The sequence below is a fragment of the Biomphalaria glabrata genome, chromosome 7 (assembly GCF_947242115.1).
Source record: "Biomphalaria glabrata chromosome 7, xgBioGlab47.1, whole genome shotgun sequence".
Classification (NCBI taxonomy): Eukaryota; Metazoa; Mollusca; class Gastropoda; family Planorbidae; genus Biomphalaria; species Biomphalaria glabrata.
Genome location: NC_074717.1, coordinates 45,187,470 through 45,200,615, shown reverse-complemented (window position 1 = coordinate 45,200,615; position 13,146 = coordinate 45,187,470). Strand labels below are relative to the sequence as shown.

Sequence of the window (13,146 nt, the reverse complement as noted above, 5' to 3'; positions counted from 1 at the left end):
TTATTTTTTTTAATAGTGTATCGATAACTGTATGCATGCTCTATATCTTTATAAGAAGTAAAGGCCTTATGTTTCTTTTTAATCACTATGTTTGTAGACCCTAAAATGATGAAGCCTGCTAATAGCACTGTTTACGGATGTAGGCTATTACATTATTTTTGAAAATGTGTTAGATTAAATTAGTATTATACTGTAGTCTGTAAAAGATGTTATTAGCATGACGCTCATTTAGACCCTTATATATGAGAATATTATAAAACCTTTAACAATTGAATGCGTGCCATAGTGGCATTCATGAGGCTCTGTAGGCCCATTTGAGTACCGGCCCACCGGGCATTTGGGCCAGTCCGCCCCTGCTTCCCTACATTATGCAATCCTTACAGTTGGCTGGACAGAGGGGAATCCTAACAATCCTTTATCAAATCCCAGTCTTCATTGGGATTTGAACCCAGTAGCCAATGATTGTACCTCTCAGCCACCACACCAAAGCCTTCACCATTTAATTCTAATTGTTATTATTCACATAGAATACAAAACTTCATTTAAGATTTACTTTTCATTTACTTACTAGGACATTACCAGCAGGACCTGTCGAAGACATTAGGACATCAGTTATGTCCAAGATCAAGGACACCACCTCCAAAGCCAACATTGGGAACATATTCAACAGGAAGAAATAGTCTTCGGCTTTAGGGGCACTGTTCAGCATCACGGAGTGACCATGGGAAAGCGGCTGGTTTGTTGGACTGACCATTGACAACGTCAATCTTCATGAAGTGACCACAACTATTATGTACTCTAAATAACTGTCCAATGTTATCCACTTTTAAAACTGTTTCTCTTTTACTTAAAACTTGTTGCTCTCAAACTTTGATACAAAGATCTATTTCAACTTGTGACGCCATTATGTCTCCTCCTAATCTTATCTTATATGTTTGTATAGCTTCATATTCTGTTTAAATGTTTCTTGTAGCGCTTATATTGAAAACAAAAAAAAAAATTCTGATTCTATTTTGTCATCAATGTTTTTTTATTATTGTCTTTCATATCAAATCTTTATGAACATTTTTATTCAAAAAATATTTTTGTTATTGTTAATGCAAACTTCAAATCTGAGCTTGGGGCTTAGTGAGGTCAATGATCACTTCTAGACATGGCCAGACTGTGTAGCAGTACTAACTAGACATGGCCAGGCTGTGTAGAAGTACTATCTAGACATGGCCAGGCTTTGTAGAAGTACTATCTAGACATGGCCAGGCTTTGTAGAAGTACTATCTAGACATGGCCAGGCTGTGTAGCAGTACTAACTAGACATGGCCAGGCTGTGTAGAAGGACTATCTAGACATGGCCAGGCTGTGTAGCAGTACTAACTAGACATGGCCAGGCTTTGTAGAAGTACTAACTAGACATGGCCAGGCTTTGTAGAAGTACTATCTAGACATGGCCAGACTGTGTAGCAGTACTAACTAGACATGGCCAGAACTGTAGCTGTACTTTTGACATTTTTATCTTTTGTTGTTAGCTTCTAGCATCATAATGGCAGTGTATGTGTGTATTTATTGTACATAAGGGTGAAGAGTTATAGAGTGAGTTACATTGGGGCCAATAGTGTACTGTGTAGCTAATGCCTTTGTACTCTACTTTCACCAGAGTAATGTCATGGAGAGCACATTTGTTACATCTTGTAATGCTGTAGCTGCTTCTTGCTATAATATTGTATCAGAAACATTTGTTTTACGATAAGACCTAAACGTCGTATTCCTGTAGCCAGTAAAATAATATGGTACTTAAGAAGTAATAACTTTAGTAGAGTGCAGGGGTTCTCAACCTGTGGGTCGTGACCATTTGCCAGGGGTCGCCTAAGACCATCGAAAATATGGATTGTTATTGTCTACCCTACAATTCTGTATTTGTGTATTTTGGGGGGGGGGGGGTCACGGCAGAGTGGGGGATTCTAAAAAAAGGGGTCGCCGAGCTTAAAAGGTTGAGAACCGCTAGTATAGTGCATTAGAATGATGAAATCATAGAATACTAATGGTGAAATAATAAAGTACTAATGATGCAATTATAGTGCATAATTTGTGAATCAGTGCAATACAATGAGTTGTGACATGATTGTTTTTTTCTCATGTAGTAAATATATAGATCAGTGCATTGGCTCCTGCTTTTATGTTGAATTTTGTTATATTATCAAACAACTGTTAGCTTAGAAAATTAAATCAAAGATCACTTGGAACATTGGCTTTAGGAAAGTTCTGATGGCTGGCCCCTGTGGTTCTGTCTTTACCTGTGAACCAATTAACTTTCTTAATTGACAAAACTTCATTTTAAATTTCTTCTTTTTATGTTTCTTTGTATCAAGTTCAAAGTTCATTATGTGACCTGGGGGAAGACCTCATCTGAAAACTGTGTCAAGGCTGTTCACAGCTCATCTACTGCATTGTCTCTGCCATCAAGATGTCCAGTATTTACAATGTTTAGAACCACTGGTCTTAAGTCCTAAAGAAATGAGACTCGTTGAACTAGGAAGTTTTCATTTTAAACATTCTAGCCAGCGATTGCTTGAGCTTTGGAGAGTTCTGCAGTTGAAGGCCTAGACTTGAACAAAAAGTTTATTTGACTTCATTTGAACTCGGATTTTTTTTTTTGGTTTTGTTTTGGACAACTTCTCTAAAAGTGTAAAAGTTTGGTTTGATCTTATCTATACCATAGCATTTTATAGTCAAGTTTTGGTTTTGTTTTGGACAACTTCTCTAAAAGTGTAAAAGTTTGGTTTGATCTTATCTATACCATAGCATTTTATAGTCAAGTTTTGGTTTTGTTTTGGACAACTTCTCTAAAAGTGTAAAAGTTTGGTTTGATCTTATCTATACCATAGCATTTTATATTCAAGTTTTGGTTTTGTTTTGGACAACTTCTCTAAAAGTGTAAAAGTTTGGTTTGATCTTATCTATACCATAGCATTTTATAGTCAAGTTTTGGTTTTGTTTTAACCATAGATTGGAAACAATAGACTCTCCTTTTGGTCAGAGGCAAATGTTCATTTTTTCTCAGATGATCTAGATGTGTGTGTCTCATGGATGTGTGTGTCTTATCAATGTGTCTCACTGGATGTGATGTTGGATGTAATGCACATTTTTACTTGAGACAAAAGTTTGATTGCTCAAAGAGTTGAAAGATCTCTCTATGACCTTGACCTTGTTTGAACACTCCATGATAGAATGCAATGAGTTGCTCAAGTTTCACACTATGCTAGACCCCCCAGAACTTGGGTAATCAACTCGACTCAAGCGTCTCTGTTCCTGGACCAATTCATGCCAATAGTTTTCTAATATGTTTTCGTCTTCATCAGCTTGAACTTTCATTAACAAACTATTTTCTGCAATCACCAGAGTAATCTTTTAATGGTTTTATGCATACAAACTCACATACAGGGTATTGTCATTGGGATTTAGATTCTATTAAATATCTGACAAGTTTTAAAACACAGCTGTCAACGGGAAAGTTGAATCGGTTATGGGGTTTGTGATTTTGATCTGTCAAGTAATTGGATACCAGTTTACACAATTATTGGACAAAGTTGTTATGTATAATCTTAAAGGAATTAATAAAAAATTTCTAGACTATGTACTTATGTGTTTATACTTTCTGCAATTCATTTCTATATACAAGTTTGTGAATCAGATCAGTCAATTTGAATTGCAGGCATTAAAGATTTGACATTTTTGTACTGCTCTGAACAGCTTTAGAAAGATCTAGATCTAGGTTTTTCTACTTGCTAACTGTTCTGACCAGCTTTAGAAAGATCTAGATCTAGGTTTTTCTACTTGCTAACTGTTCTGACCAGCTTTAGAAAGATCTAGGTTTTTCTACTTGCTAGTCTACAGCTATTTATGTCCTTGAAATCCAAATAATGTATTTCGCTAGAAATTTAAAATTTATTTTTCTTTGTAATATTTGTCTCATTGATTTATAAAGCAAGACCCATCTTTATGTTGACAAGATCTACTTCTGTTTTGGATTGGAAACGTTTTCTTGGTGAAGATCTGTGTGGTAGATCTGTTACTGTTTTTCTTTAATCTCGATTTAAAAAGCTAGATACTTGACATTTTAGAATTGGTACTTTAAAAAAAAAATCATAACCTAAAACTTTCAGCATGCAAACAAAATATGACTATGTCCTAGTGATACAAAGTAGGTCTTATGTCCCTGAGATACAATGTAGAACTTGTGTCTCAGAGGTACAAAGAAGGACTGGTCTCAGAGGTACTGATTAGGACTTGTCTCAGAGGTACTGAGTAGGACTTGTCTCAGAGGTACTGAATAGGACTTGTCTGAGAGGTACATAGTAGGACTTGTCTCAGAGGTACATAGTAGGACTTGTCTCAGAGGTACATAGTAGGACTTGTCTCAGAGGTACTGAGTAGGACTTGTCTCAGAGGTACTGAGTAGGACTTGTCAGAGGTACTGAATAGGACTTGTCTCAGAGGTACTGAGTAGGACTTGTCTCAGAGGTATTCTGTTCACAACTTGTAACATTCTACATCTACATTTGTGTACGTATCACGATCGAACGAGAGTTTTTTTCTTGACCTGTGTAACTACCAACTGACTGCTGCCAGTGAAACTAATGATTTTAGTCTCAAGGGTTCTAGGTTATCGTGTTGTTGGTTTAACTTTATAGAGATGACTCTGTGGGCTGGGAGGTGTCTAAGAGATGACTCTGTGGGCTGGGAGGTGTCTAAGAGATGACTCTGTGGGCTGGGAGGTGTCTAAGAGATGACTGTGGGCTGAGAGGTGTCTAAGAGATGACTCTGTGGGCTGGGAGGTGTCTAAGTAGGATCATGATGGCTTTGAATGTGTCATCTGAAAGATGTATGATCTTATTTTCTTGCTCTTTTGTTATTCAGACTAGAACTTATTTTAGATCGAAGGTTCTAGACATTTATGGCAGAAAACATGGAGAAATAGGATATTTATAATGAAATGATAGAAAAAATGGCATATTAATTACTGGTCAAATCATTGAAACACTGGTCAAATTATTAGGAAAAAAAAGTCAAATCATCGGGACACTGGTCAGATTTTATGTAACACTAGTTAAAAATTGTGTGTGTAATACTTTGAAAACAAAAATGTTACTATTTTGTCCTTTGTTTCTTTTCTTTTCTACATGTTTCTGTAATCAAAATAATAGTTGGATCATGAGATAATAAATTGAAACATTTGAGATCCACTGTGTAGAATTGTATAATTAAATATCTTGATCTAGTTCGCCATGTTTGATTACATTATTCTAAGTGTTCCTTAAGCAGTGCAAGTCAAATTGTAAAAGGATCAAATAGCTCTCTAGACATTCGTACAGCTGACAACTAATAATTATTAATCTGCTTACAAATTTCATTAGCGGAAGACTGGCGCGCCAACTGGTTTTAAAAACTTTACTTTGGCTTGGCGCCGACCCCTTGGTAAATGACCCAATCACCAGGTCAGACCTTTTCTCTCGTCTGGCGTTCATTTTCTTATCTTATAAAATACAAACGTTACTTCAAAAAAAAAAAAGATGATGATTACGTCCTACGCGTGTCCCTAGGTCACTATAGTCTTACATGCTAATCAATGACTTAAATTCTGCTAAATCATTGGTTTTCTTGTCTGACTCAGGCAACCCATTCCATGCTCTAATTAGCACTAGGGAAGAAGGTGCAGACGTTTGTTGTTACTGATTGATTTAGTCGTCTGCATGAGTCCAGTTATTTTGAATGTTTAAATAGGGCCATCTCAATTGATTTCACCTGCCTTTTGGCTCGCACACTGAAGTGTGACAAAGTTATACAATGTTAGTTTGCCCTCGTGTTATATTCTCTTGTTTATCTTTTTTTTTCATTCATGTATCGTGGTCTTTTAAAATGTCTTTCAAAGTATTCATTTTTTTGTACTGTCAACTATAAATCTCTATTTCATGTGCTTGATGTAGATCTACTTACTGTGTTTTAGATGGCTATAAAACCACATGACCTATGACGTCATAGCTAGGTAGAGATGATACGTAGTGGCCTACTGTCATTCTAGACTCCTCTCTTTTTATATCGAGTGTTGTTCATTATCCACTCATTGTGTGTGTGTGTTATTGCATAGCCTCATGTGATATCTTGATGAAATAAACATTCCAGTTCTCTTGATCCGACTTTTGTTGTTATTGGTTGTGTCGTCTGCTAGATCGTGTTATTTTGAACGTTTGAATAGAGCCATCTCAATTGATTTCAGGTGTATACAGAATCAATGTAGATGTAAAATTCTTTATTCTAAAGTGCGGGCCAGCAACATGTAAAACAAATTAAATCTTAATACTGTAATAAATAAAATGTTTCAAAAAAGAAATGATAAAATAAAACAATTTTGTGAGTGACGTATTTATTCATTATTTTTATTTTAGAAATAAGTTAATTACTATTTCTTTTTGTCCAATCTTCCTTCTCTTTCTCTCCCATCTTTCTTTCTCTCTTTTTCCGTATCTCTTTCCAGTGCCGGATTTAAGGGAATGCAGGCGGGGCTACAACCTCGGGGTATCCACAAGAGGGACCTCCATGAAAGAGATAAAAATATATCCGAATATCAAGGGGTCAGAAAATTTTAAGTTTGTTTTTTTTACGCCTGGTAAAATTGTGATTAAGAACTCTCCGCTTGTAGCATGCTCGGAATTAGTAAATACAGTTCCGGATTTACGACAGTGCGTCTACCAAGGGCCTTACCCTCCACAAACTCAACAATGTACACTTTTTGAAAACTAAGATATGTAGGCCTATATTAAATATTTTTAAAAAAGAAAATCTATATATATATATATATATATAAATTTATATTAAATTTTCACGAACTCTTTTTTTTTTGTCTCTTCTATATTATTGCACGTATTTAGATATAAGCATTTTCATTCATAAGTCTATCTTTGGTAAAGCTTTCGAAAAAACTGTAGGGGGCCTCCACATAAAAAAATCCGGCACTGTCTCCTTCCCTCTTTAACTCTCTCTCTCTCTCTCCCTCACTCTCTCATGGGCGTATATACAATGTAAAAGTCTGGGGAGGGAAAGAACTGGCCTAAGTCTTTACTGAACTATTGTGTTGGTCGACATTTCACTCGAAAGTCGACATTTGTTAACTTTTCTCGTGTGTGTAAAACATATAATGAACCAATCGTAACTTCTCAGACAAAGCTGGACTAATTAATATTTTTTGTACTTATATCTAAGCTATGAAAAAAAAAAAAGTATTCCATTGAATGTTTCAAATCTTGTTAGGTTTCTATTTGTTAGGTTCGTTAATTATTATTTTAAAGAAACAGAAGACGTGAATGGGAAATCAATATTTCATTGGTCAAAAAGAAAAGCATTAAAATGTCAAAACCTTTTTTTTTAAATGATTTTTTTTTTTTTATTATTTTCATAAGATACTTGATGTATGGAAACTTGATATTTGTATGTGGCGTATTACGGCGTTGAACCACGAAGCCAAATATTTAAATTACACAAATCACTGGAAGTGGATATTTCTTAATTAAGTATGGCGCCAAGACTTGTAGATCTACAACCTGGCAAGTCTCGATGAAAGCGAAACATAAGTATTCAGCTTACCTGGCAACAGTCTGGAGACTAAATGAACCGGATCTACGTCACTTAATAAGCGCCCTAGAAAATTGTTCAAGTTATTACTTGGTTGAATTGATGTTTTTTATTTCCTACTAAACTTGGTTCTTTTTTAATTTCTATTGCGAACGATACGGTAGAACTAGATCCAGATTAATGGTCCAGCGTTCACTTTCTTCAGATCATTTAAGGAAGGAGAAAAATCAAATAGCAGGCTAAAAGTCAACATGACCCTTTTCTGACAGAATCAAAAAAAAATATATAGATATATTATATATATACATAATTTTATTTAGCACAATGACGTCATAGACCAGGAAACTTCAGGTTAGCAGACGTTAGACTCTTTTTAAAAAAGTGATGGAAGAGTTGTGCAGGTGTGCGCGCGTGTCGTCTGGGGGTAAGCAGGTCATGTCAAAAGTAATTTAAAAACGAGTTAGGCCTACTAAATACAAGATTTTGGAGATGCCCTCTAATTATACAACGACGATGGTTAAAAAAAAAATCATATTTAAAAAAAAAATGCTTACACGAAGTCTAAAATTAGTTTAGATCAGCCATATAATTAAATGTGTAATAGTTCTAGACCAGAGCAATAAATCTGTGCGATCAGAATTTTTTTTTTTTTTACCAGTTGTTTTTGTTAAGAGCAATTGTATGCTTTTAGCTTTCTCAATACGCTGTGATCCTATCACTTATCTGGATCAGTTGGGAAAATGGGGGGGGGGGGGGGGGGGGGAGAAAGACAGGGAAATTTGGGTGAATTTTATCGTCATTGTTTTTTAAAAGCATTCACACAAAAAATAAGTGTGGGGGGGGGGGGCGACCTGAATTTAAACTCGTGGATCACGCCTCAAGCCAGTATACTAACCACTCTGCTAGTGAGGTGCTTATGAATATAGAAGAGTGTATAGTTATGTATTGTCTGTTTCAAACTTACTTTAAAGCGGTGGCCTATAAAGGGGACTAAGTCAGCTTATACCACCACTTCAATCAAGTACACTTCTTTCCCCAAGTTCGAAATACCAAACAAAATAAATAATTACCAATAATTAACTAGCTAATTGGTTAATTTTTCTAAATTGATTCTTGTGTTGTCAGGTAAAAGAAATAATTGTGCAAAGTTTCAGCTTGATCTGAGATTGGGTGTCGAAGAAAAAAAGTGTGCAAACTTTTTACCGGACAGAGTAAGTTGATATTAGCTTTCTAAAAGTACATCGAATTTTCACAAGTAACTTCAGACTACTTACACAACAGTCCGGCAAATAGCTTGACCTTATTTATTTTTGTTTATTTGAAGCACTCAACATTAAATGTTTATTTTTCAAAACTCTCATTTCTTTAAACTGTCTTAATTATCAATTTGTTGAGAATAGAAAGTCAATTTTTGTGAGAAACGACTTCCCACCTGCAACAAACCGCTGACTTGAATGCACCGTTAAACTTTTTCCTATTAAGAATTTACCCCGCAGCGTCTTCTATTCTGATTCCAAGTACTTCATTAAACCGTCGTTTGGAATAGAAACTACATGCTGAGTGCATTCTCATTGTTAGCCCTACCTTCAACGCTGGCGTCTGCGTCGCTGGTGAGAAAGGTCTACATTGCATTCAGGGCTAATTAGTCGTTGTTGATTTATAGATTTATGGACCAGGAAAAGTCGAGGGATTTAGTGTCACCGCATCCCCTACAACAGCGGTTCTCAACCTTTTAAGCTCGGCGACCCCTTTTTACAATCCCCCACTCTGCCGCGACCCCCCCCCCAAACACAAACGCACATACAGAAGAGTAGAAAATAACAATCCATAATTTGATGGTCTTAAGAGACCCCTGGCAAATCCTCAATCGACCCCCCGAATGGGTCGCGACCCACAGGTTGAGAACCCCTGCCCTACAACAAAAGTCAACGGACAGATAATGATAATTAAAAACATAAAAACAATCTGGAATGAATCAATCATCCTAACTTAAAGAGGCATACTCTCGAAACTAAAAATGTTGAATGTTTATTTGTTTTGCAAAATGTTTTACATGTTTCAGATGTTCCACACTTAAAGATCATTAGAACCTAGTCCAAGCCTCACGCAGGACGGCGGGGGATTGCGGGCAGGGTTTGAACCAGGGACCATTAAGACCATCGAACGACAGTCTAGAGCGCATACCACACAACCAGCCAAAATCACCATGCTTAAAATGATTACTCTCTAAGCTCAAACATTTATACTCTTCAAACTAAAAAAACAACAACATGCATTCCAAAATGTTAAATATACAGGTCATAATCTCCACTTTTAAAAACTAAAAAGTACTTCACCCACATCCCCACATAAACAGAATGCAACATTATTTTGGACACAATTTCTACTGCTGTACAAGATATTTACATAAACAATGAGAGCAGAAAACAAAAATATAAATTAGTTCGTTATGTCGGCGCTGTACTTTTTCTTCCTCCAGGCCATGACCTCTACGATGGTGTAACAAATGACAGCAGTGCCAAGGACACCCAAGCAGACGTACAGTTTAGTGTCCGTGCAGAGGTAGTCATTGTAGGCGAAGGTCACGGCAAAGCCTAACGACTCCCACAACCGGTAGTTGGCGAAGGCCGCCTCGGCCTTGTCCGAGAAGAGGTGACCGTACAGAGCTGAAATACATGGGAAGAAATACTCAAACTTTTCTGAAATACATGGGAAGAAATACTCAAACTTGTCTGAAATACATGGGAAGAAATACTCAAACTTTTCTGAAATACATGGGAAGAAATACTCAAACTTTTCTGAAATACATGGGAAGAAATACTCAAACTTTCTGAAATACATGGGAAGAAATACTCAAACTTTTCTGAAATACATGGGAAGAAATACTCAAACTTTCTGAAATACATGGGAAGAAATACTCAAACTTTCTGAAATACATGGGAAGAAATACTCAAACTTTTCTGAAATACATGGGAAGAAATACTCAAACTTTCTGAAATACATGGGAAGAAATACTCAAACTTGTCTGAAATACATGGGAAGAAATACTCAAACTTTTCTGAAATACATGGGAAGAAATACTCAAACTTTCTGAAATACATGGGAAGAAATACTCAAACTTTTCTGAAATACATGGGAAGAAATACTCAAACTTTTCTGAAATACATGGGAAGAAATACTCAAACTTTCTGAAATACATGGGAAGATATACTCAAACTTTCTGAAATACATGGGAAGAAATACTCAAACTTTCTGAAATACATGGGAAGAAATACTCAAACTTTCTGAAATACATGGGAAGAAATACTCAAACTTTCTGAAATACATGGGAAGAAATACTCAAACTTTGGTGTGTAACGGAAGTGAACATTTCGTCATCAGGGGGAGGGGGGGCAGGGGGTCTGAGAGATTTGCACTTGCAGTTTTGTGCCTTTTTAGTAAATATAAACTCTGTCTGTAAACTTAAACTGTCAATGTGTTATTCCAATGTTTTCATGATGCATAATAAATGTAAAACTTTTTTCCTGTTTTATTTATATACACGATTCTTTTCAGAAAAAGATGTTCAAGTCTTATTACACTCAATGAAAAATATTTATTTAGTTTTGTCTTTTTGTAACTTCCATTTTTATGTTAATTAGTTGTTGTTTTTTTTTTGTTGTTTTTGTTGTTGTCATAGGCCTACGAGTGTAATGGAAGCTAAAACAAATCAATTTTTATTCGAAACGTTTTATACCGAAAGGAAGGTTATTACATTCTAGTCTAAATCTCCCGTTGATAGCAGGGAATAAGGATCGATGACAGAGTAGCGCGAGACCATCTTGCCGATGACCTAAGCGTATACCACGTGACCAGACAAATTTTTGAATGCACAGTTTCTAAAGTCTAAGAACATGTATGCCAGCATTCGTGGAAACATCAAACTACTTAGTATAGAATATAGCAAATAAAAACACACAAAAAATAATTTTTAAAAAAAATAATAATAAAGCCATCACTTTTCTGGACCAAATGGGAATACGGGAGGGGAAGAGATAGAAAGGGATATCTGGGTTAATTTTACCGTAATCGTTTTAAAAAAAAATTGTAAAGAAAAAGAAAGCTCTGAATTCGAACTCATGACTCCAGCCTCCTCAAACCGAAATGCTAACCACTGTGACAGAGAGTCGGTTATGCAAATAGTCAATTTTATAGCTATGTCACTTTAAAGGGGGGCTAATTCAGGTTATACCACCAAGTCAGTCAAATACAATTTCTTTCCCTTTTTCAAGATACCAAACAAAATAAGTAATTACCAATAGCTAATTAACCAACAGTTTAATTTTTTTTTTATTGATTCTTGTGTTGTCAGGTAAAAGAAATAATTGTGCAAGGTTAATCCGAGATTGGGTGTTGGAGAAATAACGTGTACAAACGTTTTACCAGATAGACACAGTGAGAGGATATAAGCTTTGTAAAAACTACTTAGAATTTAATATAACAAATAACTACTCAAGATCTAATATAACAATATTACTACGTAGGATCTAACACATCAACAAACAACACGTGTTCCAATAAGAGCTTACCATTGACCTGCGTCTGTATGACTGCATCTCCCATTCCCCACAATGCAGCGCAGACGTAGAAGATGATCTCTTGATCAGACTGTGGAGACCACTTGAGAAAAGCTATTTGCAAGCCGCCGTGTGTCCCGAAGGCTGAAAGTTATATCGGAGTTACTTCAATAATAAAATGATTGACTACTTGCACGTCTGGCGGCTCAATACATGCACAACAGAAAACCAAGACATTCCCCCACACGACGGAGTCACCACGACCTTGTATAATGTCAAGATAGTCTTCCAGCTTACTCTCGTGTGAATTGTGGAATGTTAAGTTTTGTAATCCAAATGTGTTTGATCTGCCATGGAAATATCAAGCAAAATAAATAGGCCAATCAAACAGAAGGGTTTAAAACTCACACAACGACTGAAAGTAAAATGTGTTACTATATTATTCAGTGTTTCTCAAACTTGTTAGTGGCGCCCCCCTAAACAACCCCCCCCCCCGCCCGAAAACAAATACGTTTCTGTCCATCTAAGCCAGCTATGGGATCTGTGGAAACGCTTTTTACTATGAGCCAAGCTTCAAAAATTCATTCTTTTTTTTTTTTTGGGGGGGGGGGGTCAAAACCTCACCATTAAGCAAGAAGAATGAAAATAAAGTTAACTTATAAGAACTGGTAGGACAGGCCGATTCCTGAGGCGGCTTTAGCAGTACGCGAGGCCCCGCGCGAGTATCAGGCGGATTGGCTATATGGGCGTTCGGGCCAATGCCTGGTGGACGGTACCGTAAAGGCCCGGTGGGACCGCCGAATAGGCCACTTTGAATGACAGTAAGCCCCGTTAATGTGATTGGCCTTCACCAGACATTTTATAAAAGATTAACAGACTTTACTGCGTGAGTCTAGCCATATGTCTGTAAAAGTGGTTTAGCCTTATAGTGTGCTTCTGGTACTTTTCTATCCTTTATACAGTCTACAGT

General features: G+C 36.3%; 2 protein-coding genes and 1 long non-coding RNA gene across 9 annotated transcripts in view; 2 read left to right on the top strand and 1 right to left on the bottom strand.

Annotated features, from left to right (window-relative positions):
• Positions 1–1,918, top strand: part of LOC106058940 (RAB11-binding protein RELCH homolog) — a 149,993-nt gene extending 148,075 nt beyond the window's left edge. For all 3 annotated transcript variants that reach the window (XM_056035991.1, XM_056035990.1, XM_056035989.1), the window contains one exon: positions 572–1,918. In XM_056035991.1, the coding sequence (XP_055891966.1) occupies positions 572–680 (109 nt within the window). In that variant the 3' untranslated portion in view covers positions 681–1,918. The remainder of the gene's footprint in view (positions 1–571) is intronic.
• Positions 1,919–1,944: 26 nt separating this feature from the next.
• LOC129927359 (uncharacterized) lies at positions 1,945–6,183 on the top strand. Its single transcript, XR_008778974.1, has 2 exons — positions 1,945–3,818; positions 3,865–6,183. It is a non-coding gene; the product is annotated as an uncharacterized LOC129927359 (long non-coding RNA).
• A 1,977-nt stretch (positions 6,184–8,160) lies between these two features.
• Positions 8,161–13,146, bottom strand: part of LOC106069793 (protein unc-93 homolog A-like) — a 42,414-nt gene continuing 37,428 nt past the window's right edge. For all 5 annotated transcript variants that reach the window (XM_056035984.1, XM_056035985.1, XM_056035986.1 and 2 more), the window contains 2 exons: positions 12,189–12,320; positions 8,161–10,286 (listed from right to left, as the gene is read on the bottom strand). In XM_056035984.1, the coding sequence (XP_055891959.1) occupies positions 10,060–10,286; positions 12,189–12,320 (359 nt within the window). In that variant the 3' untranslated portion in view covers positions 8,161–10,059. The remainder of the gene's footprint in view (positions 10,287–12,188; positions 12,321–13,146) is intronic.